This window comes from Biomphalaria glabrata, chromosome 9 (assembly GCF_947242115.1).
Source record: "Biomphalaria glabrata chromosome 9, xgBioGlab47.1, whole genome shotgun sequence".
Taxonomy (NCBI): domain Eukaryota; kingdom Metazoa; phylum Mollusca; class Gastropoda; family Planorbidae; genus Biomphalaria; species Biomphalaria glabrata.
Genome location: NC_074719.1, coordinates 23,306,558 through 23,318,163, shown reverse-complemented (window position 1 = coordinate 23,318,163; position 11,606 = coordinate 23,306,558). Strand labels below are relative to the sequence as shown.

Here is an 11,606-nt window from a genome sequence, read left to right as displayed (position 1 = left end):
TTGGAGCCTTGAGTCGTCTTGTTCTTTAAGTTGGTGGTATCGTGTGGTGCAGTTTGCAGAGAGCCCGGATAGGGAGATTCATTACAATAATAATAGCAAGGCTTAAGATTTAAATAAGCAAGAGGGAAAAATGATGAGAGATTATCTGTAGAGAATCTTGGACCTCATGCGTTTTTTCTTCAAGCAGAATCTGAAAATCCGTGGGCATCACGAACGAGTTGAAGAAGAATTGGCAGTACAAAATCAAAGGAAAATCCTGGAGTGAAATGACTATCTAAGTACGATCCATTCCTTAGAGACCGAATACGTACATATCCCAACAAAATAAAAACGAATTTATTGTAATATAAAATCTCATGAAAAAAAATCTTACAGAAATTTTAACAGCAAATATTTCTCGATGATTTTTCACAGCACACTTAACATCTAAAATCTGGATCAAAATTTTATGGTACATTGTCATGCAGAGCCTCAACAGCGTATCGGCCACAACAAAAAAATTGCCAGGTGAAAAAAGATGAAGATAGATTTTTTATCAACGCACAAAAAAGAGCTACTGATGGAAATATTTTCCTTGGACGGATTTGTTCAAGAAATAATAGCCTCATAAGAACAACGTGATGATAAATATGAATTTTAGTCACCTTTATTGAATCCTCAGATGGAAATCAATCTCGAATGTTCTTCCAGCGACATAGACAAAAACAAACTTTGTCTGGGGCTTCAGGTAATTGTCGCAGTTTCCCCAGAAAGTCAGTCCCCGAATATTGCCATTTTGATCCGCATATTTTTTTTACTTTTGTGGTAAGTGTGACAAGCAAGCGAAGTTTTTCCAAACTTACTTTAAAGAAATACTTGCAATCAACGATGACGAATTTACGACTCAATTCTTTGACAATTTCGTCTATTAAACAAGACTTAGTGGAAAAATTGATCTGATAAAATCATCGATAGTTTGCCGACGAGAAAACACTGAGATTCATTTTTTTGTAACATAGATTCCTGGCACATTGTGATCCAGGTATGCTCGTACGTCCCTATGATAGTGCGGCGGGGCGCCACTTGTTGGAAATAAAACTCATTATTACCGTATAATGCACGAATGGCAGGGAATATGGAGTCCCCTTGCAGACAAACCACACCGCACATTTACGCTGGGCAAATTCACAGCCTTTTCAACTGTAATGCGAGGATTATCTTCACTATTGTGCCTACTGACAGTTCCATTAAGTTTGAATTGGGCTTCATCCGTGACCTCCGTGACGTATGTCGAAGGCGCCGCTTCATCCGACCAAATTATGCCACCCATAAATCCCGGTTCACGTCTCACCCTCTCCTAACCTACGATCTGGATCGTCGTCACTTAGCTGTTGCACCAGCCTTGGAATGTACACACAAAACTTCCTCAGAATGCGTAGCACACTACTAGCACTTACATCACTCTCACCTGCCGCTTGCCTTGACGATTTTTGAGGTGAACGCTGAAACAGTTCCAAGACCGCAGTTGTGGACTCATGACTTGTAGCTGTACGAGGTCGCCCTGATCGACCTTTATGCACATCACATTGTTCCGTGAATCTCAAATGTGTCTCGTAGACGTGTAATTGTTCACCTTGAAGCTGGTTCTGTACCATACTCATGCCTCCACTGTCTTCGAGCCACAGCTACATTCTCAAACTTCCTATACCACTTAATTATCTGCTTCCGCTCTTCAAAACTCAAACGCACGTCCGCCATGTTACAATTACTGATGCTGATGGCCACCAGTTTAAACATTACTCGCATTAATCACATTTATTTTTCCAATTAGACATTAAGCTTTCCATGTGCAGAAATTTAGCATTGTAGAAATAAATAAATTGTCTATGACAGTTTAAAGTGTGTATATATTTTTTTGACGCACCCTGTATAGGCCTATATGTGTGTGTGTGTGTGTGTGTCAACAACATACAATTTACAAAAGAGATTTGCTTTTGCTTTTGTTTAAAAGAGATGCAATTGAGGGAGAGAGACAGAAATAGAGAGACAGAGAGAGAGAAAGATTACGACAAGGAAATGAGTGAAAGAAGAGAAAGAAAAGTGATAGCGAGTAAGTGTAAGAGAGCTTCGTGAGGGAGACAGAAAGAAAAAAGTAAAAGAAGTGAAAGAGAAAAAGAAAGAGAAAGAGAGTGTACAGAAAGAGTTAGAAAGAGAATGGTGAAAGAGTAAGAAATTTCAGGAATAAGCAAATTTCGTAGTTGAGGAAACATAACCTATATTAGTGGGAAGTCTTGATAGGAAACAACTACTTGTAGGTTTATAACAAATCCTCAAGTTTTGTTTTTAGTCCAGAAATAACTGACGACCAAAAAAAAAACACGAATATTTAATCATTTAGAGCTGACTTGACAACGTCGATATTGATATTCACACTAATGACACTAATTATTTGGTTTAAAACTATTCCTGTGTCCAATACATCATTGTAAACTGAACTCAAATGCAACAGAACGATTCAGAAAGATCGCCAACACAACACATTTTCCAGGAAAAAAAAAGATGTCAGTCAATGCTACATGCCTATTAGAACCTGAGATAATTCCCGATTTAAAAAAGAAAGGGAAATTCTAGTTGCTAGAATTCCATGACGTAATGACGATGTTAAAACTCATTTCTGACCACTAACAGTTAACGAGGATGTTATTTGGCCGTCACAATTGCCTCTACTATCCCACTTTATGTCGTGCCCAATTTACAGTTCAGTGGGACACAAATCCTAAAATTTTAAATTCCAGTTTTCCTCTGGATTGGAACTCATGACTCACCATTACCTTCAGTGTTGCTAGGAGTCATTACAATGTCAGAATGCTAATCTACAACTAAACTAGTTGACTTAAATGGAGTCATTACATTGTCAAGATGCTGATTTATAAAATTAAAACAATACAATGCAACCCATGACACATAAGTCGTAATTTGAAATGTACCCAGAACGATAAAGGTTGGCCACCACTGCTATGTGAACATTCGGATATTACGTAATGCAACCCCCACCACCACCACCACCAACAACAATATAGCCCCCTCCCCCTTAATATCAAATCAAAGACTCAAAACCCCTCCCTTTCTCAGTAGAGTAACATAACAAGAAAATTAGAATTTTACTTAAGAATTATTTGTTAAATTAATTATCATTGATCCAGATCAAAATGTTCATCATGCCATCGATTTAAAGGATGAACAAACTATCAACAAACTATCAACTTCTTTCGGAGCTTCGATGACGTACTCATTTTTTTTTTCGCAGAGGGAAAACCCGTGATTTAAAAAAAAAAAAGCAGAGTATTTTTCCACATTTGCGAATGTTCCCCATAATTTGTTTTCTAAGAAAAGGCAACCCACTTACATAATTTTTTCCTGGGGAAAAAAGTTACTGATAATTTCAGCAACTATTTTGAGGCCAACAAAAGAGTCGAGGGGAAAGTAGCGAGAAATGAGTTCGTGTAAGTCTTACATTTGTCTAATTTTTCATTTTTTTAAATGTTATATAGTTCATGTTGATTATGCTAAAATAATATAAAATAATAGTTCGGGTCTAGAGAGTGTGTGGTTTTATATCTCTTTACTAATATGTGCAAAATGAATGTGTTAAATCAATGTGATATGAAATGTTTAATGTTGTCAAAACTGTACAACTGTATTGCGTAATCTTAATTAAGAACTTATTTTACGTCAATAAAATCTAGGGTTTCAAAAGGTGTGTCATTTCATATCACCGTTGTGATAAAATGGCTTTTACTTGTTTAGGTTTGTGCAACGTGGTGAGAAAGTGTTGTTATTGTCCAAGTATCTTTTGTCAGTTCATGTGTCGTTCTAGTGCCTTTTTACAAAGCTCATATCAACTCACTCTGTATGTCTGTCTGTCTGGTTAAAAGTTTGTACACGTTAAATCTTCCACACCCAATCTCGGATCAAGCTGAAATTTTGCACAATTATTTCTTGTACCTGACAACACAAATATCAATAAAAAAATAACCAATAAGTTAATTAGCTATTGGCTTATTAATTATTTTATTTGGCATGCTCAATAAGGGAATGGAATAGTACTTGATAGATGTGGTGGTTTCAGTTGAATTAGCCCCCTTGAGGACTCTGGAGCCCCGACATTTTGGATGCAGTTACACAAACAACGATCAGGCAAACTTCTCCCCTCCCCCCCCCCTTTTTTTTCCAACTGGTCCAGGGCCAGGCATGTGATAGGAGCAGAGCGCAGTGAGAAAGCTAAAAGGTAAACAAAAACAATTTGAAAAGATATTTCTAACAAAAACAATTAGTAAAAATATTTCTAGTCGCACTCATTTATTATGTGTAGATCGATCGTGCATACAATTTCAAGACTGATCCAAACTAATTGATACAATTACACTTACTATCAGAATTGTTTTTTTAATAAGTATTTTTTTTCTTGTTTTCTATAGTGTTACTTTTATTCTTATTTAAGTATATCTATACTCTTAATTGAGCAATTCTTCATATATATATATATATATATATATATATATATATATATATATATATATATATATATATATATATATATATCATGGGCGTAGCCAGGATTTTTTTTCGGGGGGGGGGGGGGGTTGGGGGGGTGTTTTTTTTCTCCCCCCCCCGACCCTCCCCCCTCCCCGTGAAAAAAAAATTATATGTATTACATTCTGACCCTTCATTCTTTCGGAAGACGTTTATTGTGCCCTAGAATAGGTTCTTCCATGAGTTAGTGAAAAAATTGTAGATTCCCCGACATTACTAGCAAAGGGGTCTGGGGGAGCGCTAGGAGCTCTCCCAGCGCGGGGCGAAGCCCCGCCGCCAATCACTATTTCTGATATTGAAAACCAACAAAATGCATATTCTGAGGTATCTACAGTGCATTTTCCTGCTATTAAAAAGTTCTATTTCAAAAACCTAATGTGATATTCTTACTGACTTAGACCCTCCCTCGTCGTTCGGCGCATTTGCCATCAAGCTGTTTCCATAAAATTGTGGACTCCCCGTCATTACTAGCAAGGGGGTCTGGGAGAGCGCCAGGAGCTCCCCAGCGCGGGGCAAAGCCCCGCCGCCAAGCACTATTTCTGGTATTGAAAGCCAACAAAATGCATATTCTGAGGTATCTACAGTCCATTTTAATGCTATTAAAAAGTTTTATTTCAAACAAAAACCTAATCTGCTATTCTTACTGACTTAGACCCTCCACGCCGTTCGGAGCATTTGACGTCAAGCAGTTTCCATAAAAATCTGTCACTGGTAATGTCTGAAGCCTCTTCCCACCTACCATGAGGACCTCATGATTTCCTTGATTTAGATCCGATCTCTATGACTGACTCCTAAAATCTGTCTTAGCCATCTTTGTTGAGCCACATTTAGTGTTTTTCAATTTCGGCAGATGACTATTCACTGCAGTTTATTAATGGAGCCCTGCCACTGGTAAAAATGTGTAACCTCTCTTGAATACGCTCTTGGAATTAAGTGATTGTAGTTTGCTTTAGATTTTATATCGAAAAGAGAAGTTTTATCGTCAAAATCTTCTGTTGGGGGTTTTCCACCTCGAAATGCTCTGTAGGGGAATCTTAGACTTAAAACCATCTGGAGGGGTTTTAAACTTTAAAAAAAAAAAAGCCATCTGTAGAAGAAACTCAAAACCCCCGATTGGCTTGGCTACGCTCAAATAATTTTAGTGTGTAATTTGCTTTTTTTTTATATTGAAGATGTATTTTTAGCACCAAACCCCTCTGAATGGGGGTTTAAACTCAAAACCCCATTTTGAGTGCGTATTAAAGAGGGGGTTTATCGTAAATTTTAGACGGGGTTTTAAAATCAAAATCTTCCTTAACTGTGCTCTTGGAATTAGGGGATTTTTTTTTATTATTAAAAAGAGGTATTTTTTACCTTCTTACCTTAAACTCAAAACTGAGTCAAAACCCATTTAGCTACGCTCATAACATTTTGAGTGCGTAATTAGCTTTTTTTTTATATTAAAGAGGGGGGTTATCGTAAATTTTAGACGGGGTTTTAAAATCAAAATCTTCCTTAACTGTGCTCTTGGAATTAGGGGATTTTCGTTTGCATTTTTTTGTTTTGTTTTATAGAATAGGGGGAGTTAACTGCAAAAAACCCAGGTAGGGGGTTGAAAACTCAAAACCCCTGGTAGGGGGTTTTAAACTCAAAACCACTAGTAGGGGTTTTTAAACTCGAAACCCCTAGTAGGGGTTTTTAAACTCGAACCGCTCTGGTAGGGGTTTTAAACTCGAACCCCACTGGTAGGGGTTTTTAAACTCGAACCCCCCTGGTAGGGGTTTTTAAACTCGAACCCCCTGGTAGGGGGTTTTAAACTCAAAAGCCCTTTGGTTGTGCTAGGGCAAGTGATGGTTTAGTATTAAAATCTCACCTAAAATAAACAAAATCAAAGCAAAAAATCAGTCACTAAATTCCGACTCCCCCCCCAAGGGGGGGATTTCATTTCGGGGGGGGGGGTGAACCCCAAGAACCCCCCCCTGGCTACGCCCCCCGAAATGAAATCCCCCCGCAGCGGGGAAAACTGAATTCAGTGACTGATTTTTTGCTTTCATTTTGTTTATTTTAGGTGAGTTTTAATTCTAAATCATCCCTTACCACAGCACAGCCGAGGGGGTTTTGAGTTAAAAATTCCTCTATATGGGAGTTTTGAGTTTGAAACCCCCTACCAGGGGTTCTGAGTTTAAAACCCCCTACAGGGGTTTTGAGTTTAAAACCCCCTACCAGGTGTTTTGCAGTTAAATCCCTCTCTTTTGTAAACAAAACTTCGACTAAGTTCAAACGACAATCCCCAAATTCCAAGAAAACAGCTCAGGAAGATTTTGACTTTAAAACCGCCTCCAAAAATTACCATAAACCCCCTCTCAATATAAAAAAAATCAAATTACACACTCAAGATTCTATGAGCGTAACCAAAATGGGTTTTGAGTTTCAACCCCCCCCCCCCCCCTCAGTTGGGGTTTGAAGCTAAAAAGTACCTATTCAATATAAAAAAAAAGCAAATTACACACTAGAAAATCTATGAGCATAGCCAGGCAAAAAAGTTTTGAGTTTAAACCCCCCTGCCTAAGGGGTTTGAAGCTGAAAAATACCTCTTCAATATTAAAAAAAAGCAAATTACGCACTCAAAATGCTATGAGCGTAGCCAAAGGGGGTTTTGAGTTTAAATCCCCCTTCAGAAAGTTTTGATGATAAAAAATACCTCTTCAATATAAAAAAAAGCAAATTACACGCTAAAATTCTTTGAGCGTAGCTAAGCTAATGAGGGGTTTTGAATTTAAATCCCCCTCCTCCAGATGGCTTTTAAAAAAAAATAAAACCCCTCCAGATGGTTTTGAGTTTAAAATTCCCCTACTGAGCGTTTTGAGTTGAAAACCTCTCTCTTCAATATTATTTTCAAGCAAACTACAGTCACCAAGTTCTATGACCGTAGCTAAATGGGGTTTTGAATTAAAAAAAAACAAAAAAACTCATGAGATTTTTTTAGTTTTAAACACCCAAACAGATGATTTTGACGATAAAACTTCCCTTTTCTATATAAAATCTAAAGCGAAATACAGGCATGTAATTCCAAGAGGGTAGTCAAGAGAGGTTAAAAATTTCGACCAGTGGCGGGGCTTAATAAAGTGTCATTAGTCATCTACCGAAACACTAAATGTGGCTCTACAAAGATGGCTAAGACAGATTTTAGGAGTCAGTTATAGAGATCGGGTCAAAATCAAAGAAATCATATGCCGAACTGGGAGTCGAACCCTTAGTAAGGTTGTGACAGAGCGTCGCATGAGGTTTTGCGGGACATGTTCTCCGACAAAATGAATTACGCATAATAAGAGTTGCAATGACATCCTAGTACAACTTGGCACCACGTTTTCATTGACAACCTCAGAGCAGGTGAGAAGAGGCTTCAGACATTGCCAGTGACAGATTTTTGTGGAAACAGCTTGCCGGAAAATGCGCCGAAAAGCGCGAGAGGGTCTAAGTTATTAAGAATAGCACATTACGTTTTTGAAATAAAACTTTTTAATAGCAAGATAATGCATTGTAGATACCTCAAAATATGCATTTTATTTGCTTTTTTATACCAGAAATAGTGCACGGCGGCGAGGCTTCGCCCAGCGGTGGGGGAGCGCTGCGAGCTCCCCAATATCCCCTTGGGTTCCAGGAAGAACCTATTCTAGGGCACAATAAACGTCTTCCAAAAGGTTCAGAATGTAATAAAGATTAATTATGTACACACACATACAGATGTATATATTTTTTTTTTCCGCGGGGGGGGGGGGGGCGGGGGAACCCTCCCCTCCCCCCGAAAAAAAAATCCTGGCTACGCCTATGATATATATATATAGCCACATAAATAAAATCGAGGTTGGCAGTTATATAGGTTTAAAAATGTTTCATTAACGTAATATTAATTTTGGCTTTACATTTGTAAAAAGGGAATTCCCGGTCTCGTCCACATAAATTAGACACACACTAACGTTTCCGAATTGAGCTTGGAAAAAAAAAACCGAGCGAGGCTCACTCACCTGGTACTTAGTCTTAAAAACGTCACAAAATGTCTTAAATCCATTTCTACCTTTCAAATCTTTCCTAACAATTATTTTTATGTCTTATATCCATTTCTACCTTTCAAATAAATCCTAACACTTAATAGAGTAACACAAAAGCCATTAATCTAACTGCGCTACCTTTAGTGTATCGGTCTATATTTGTAAATTCCGAGTACTAAGCAACAATACTAAGGTGGTAAGTTGACTGGTGAATGATTGAGAACCAGTGGCGTAGCATCCATGGCGCTAAGGGGTTCAATGAACCAGAGCCCATGACCAATAGGGGACAATGATGACACGGGCAATAAATATTATTATTATTATTAAAATTAAATGTGTTAAATGTAATAATTTAAATATTTTAACTTTGTAAGTATTTGTATTAAACCATTCTTGTACCACGCTGTTATGTTATATCTCATCTTATTACCAAAAGTTATTACAACAATGTACACACAGTGCGGCATATCTACTCGGGCCTTGTTTTCTTGTTGTTTTTTTTTAAATTCTTATTACAATTAATATTGTTTGAAATTCAACAAGAATAAGAAAAATAAATACACTATAGGCCCTTACACTGTACGTATTATCATTTGCAAAATGTTAGACCGTACTTTCTGCTATGCACGAGCGGCATGGACTGCTTTGATGTCTTCGAGGTTGTGTTTGGCCTAATCATTTTGGTGGTCGGCATGGGCCTTTGATGGCGCTTTTTTTTATTTTTTTTTGCTCCTTCCCTCCCCCGTCTTTTAATGGTTCCAGTAATATTTAACCAAAAAGAGGGATGAGAGAGGTTAAGTTAGAAAACATTGATATAACGCAGCAAAAGAAAAAAGAAAGAAAGAGAGGCGCGACAATTAGCTCTTTAACAATACTTAATAGAAATTAACTTTAACACATACACAATACACACATCCGCGAAATTGCAAACCACCCAACTTATTCACAGCTCAATATGGGTTTAAAGCTCTACTTTCTGCGATTTGAAAAGAAAAAGTAAGTTTCATTTTGTTTATTTTTAATAACATAGATCTAAAAATACTTCACTTAAAAAAGGCTTACAAATAATATTTATTTAATTAAAAAATAAATCTAGATCTAAATCAATTTTTATACTATTATAATTAATGACAAACTTATGCTTAGTATGAAGTAATTAATGATGAAAATTATTACAATAATTACAATAATTTATATAGCACTGTCACATCCGATATTTAATGAAAGGAGATTTATATTTTAAATAATGGGTCATGGTATAGTCATATACAACTCGCGTTTTTGAGAATGTACCAGGAGGAAGCAATCGCTTCTCACATTAGGTAAGTGCCTCTCTAACCGTTCTGCTTTCTCTTATCTTTTAATGGAATGGGTTGCCTGAGTCAGCCAGGAAAACCAATGATTTAGCATATTTTAAGTCACAGATCAACATGCATGACTAGATTTGACACATGAAATGCGTAAGACGTAACAATCTTATTTTTTGAAGAAACGTCTGTAATCTATAAGTAATACCAAAAAGCTTCAAACTCATTAGGGTGCTATTGTATTGTTTATAGTTTTCAGACTACATACATGTATAAATAGAATACATTATGTAATCCTACGAATGCATACATCCAGGTTTCGATGCGTTAGCAAACTTTATATATTTTTTAGAGAATTAGGCTTACACCTATAATATAAAACATGGGCGTGGCCGGGAGGGGAGGGTCTTTAAACCATCACTTGCCTCAGACCTCATTGTCTGAAAGGGAAACTTTACTTACTGCCCCAGTGCAGCCAACGTAAGCAAACTACAGTCACCTAATTTCATGAGCGTAGCCAAAAGGGGTTTTGTGGTTTCCCTTCCCCTTCCAATACAAAAACAAAAGCTTGATTCTCATTGAATAGCAGATTTGGTTTTGAATTTTTTTAGCGGAAGAGTAGCAGGCTAATTGCACTGTAGATACCTCAGAATATGCATTTTTAAAGCTTAAAATAACAAAATAATGCTTGGTTCCTGGACTTCGCCCCGAACCCCACTGGGGGAAGCTCACAGCGCTCTCCCGGACTCCCTATCTGCCCTTTGGCGGTGTGTACTGTCTTTCCACTAAATATAGTAAGAAAGTATTCTAGGGTAGAAAAAAAAACGTTTGAAACAATAAAAGATCAGAATGTAATGAAGATTAATTACATTAATTAATTAATTACATATACACACACACTAATATATATATATATATATATATTGTTACAAATAACAGTGATAGGTAGAGGTCAACGTATGACCCCGGCGAGATAACACAGCAGCGGGTGTTTTCTGGAATGTACATGTATCAACAAAGACAGGATGTGACGTGTCCTTACATGTTATTCCAAAAGGTACTAGCAATGTCCAGTGACAGATAGAGGTCACAACTTGTGACCCCGGCAAGATGACACTGCAGCCAATGTTTTCTGGAATCTACATGTATCAACAAAGACAGGATGTGACGTTTCCTCACGTGTTATTCCAGAGGGTACTAGCCGTGTTTGTGCAACTTTGGACAAGCGATTAGGGACTCTATATAAGCCAGAGAGTTAATGTGAAAGTCAGTCGTATGGAGTCGTGAGTGAGCCGTTACAGTCGATACAGACTATGTAAGACGTAGGCGGCTCTGTGGAAGAGAAATGTGTACGACTCGATGCAAGTTAACTAGGGTAGAGTTAACTGGAGTGGACTACTGTCGTTAAAGTCTATACAGCGAACTACAGTGGACTTGAGCCGTTACAGTCGATACAGTCGATGTAAGACGTGTGCGGCTCTGATTCGGTAGACTTGAGTACGACTTGGTTCAGCTTTGGGAGACCTGGAGCGACACTGGGAAGTGTGTCGTTGGTCTGTTCTGTGGAATACGGCTCGAGGAAAGTTGAAAAGAGATGAATTGCAACGAAGTATAGCTAACTGACAGATATTGTACAGTCTTCTACGCTACATGTTACAGTAACGAATTGTTAGAGTTAATAGTCATTAAAGTTATATGA

General features: G+C 37.6%; 1 protein-coding gene across 2 annotated transcripts in view; it reads left to right on the top strand.

Moving 5' to 3' along the window:
• Nucleotides 1-3,330: 3,330 nt before the first annotated feature.
• Nucleotides 3,331-11,606, top strand: part of LOC106079142 (GTPase IMAP family member 7-like) — a 44,439-nt gene continuing 36,163 nt past the window's right edge. Inside the window, exon 1 of one of the 2 annotated variants that reach the window (XM_056041058.1) lies at nucleotides 3,331-3,482. In XM_056041058.1, the coding sequence (XP_055897033.1) occupies nucleotides 3,473-3,482 (10 nt within the window). In that variant the 5' untranslated portion in view covers nucleotides 3,331-3,472. The remainder of the gene's footprint in view (nucleotides 3,483-11,606) is intronic. The other variant, XM_056041056.1, reaches the window with a different exon arrangement.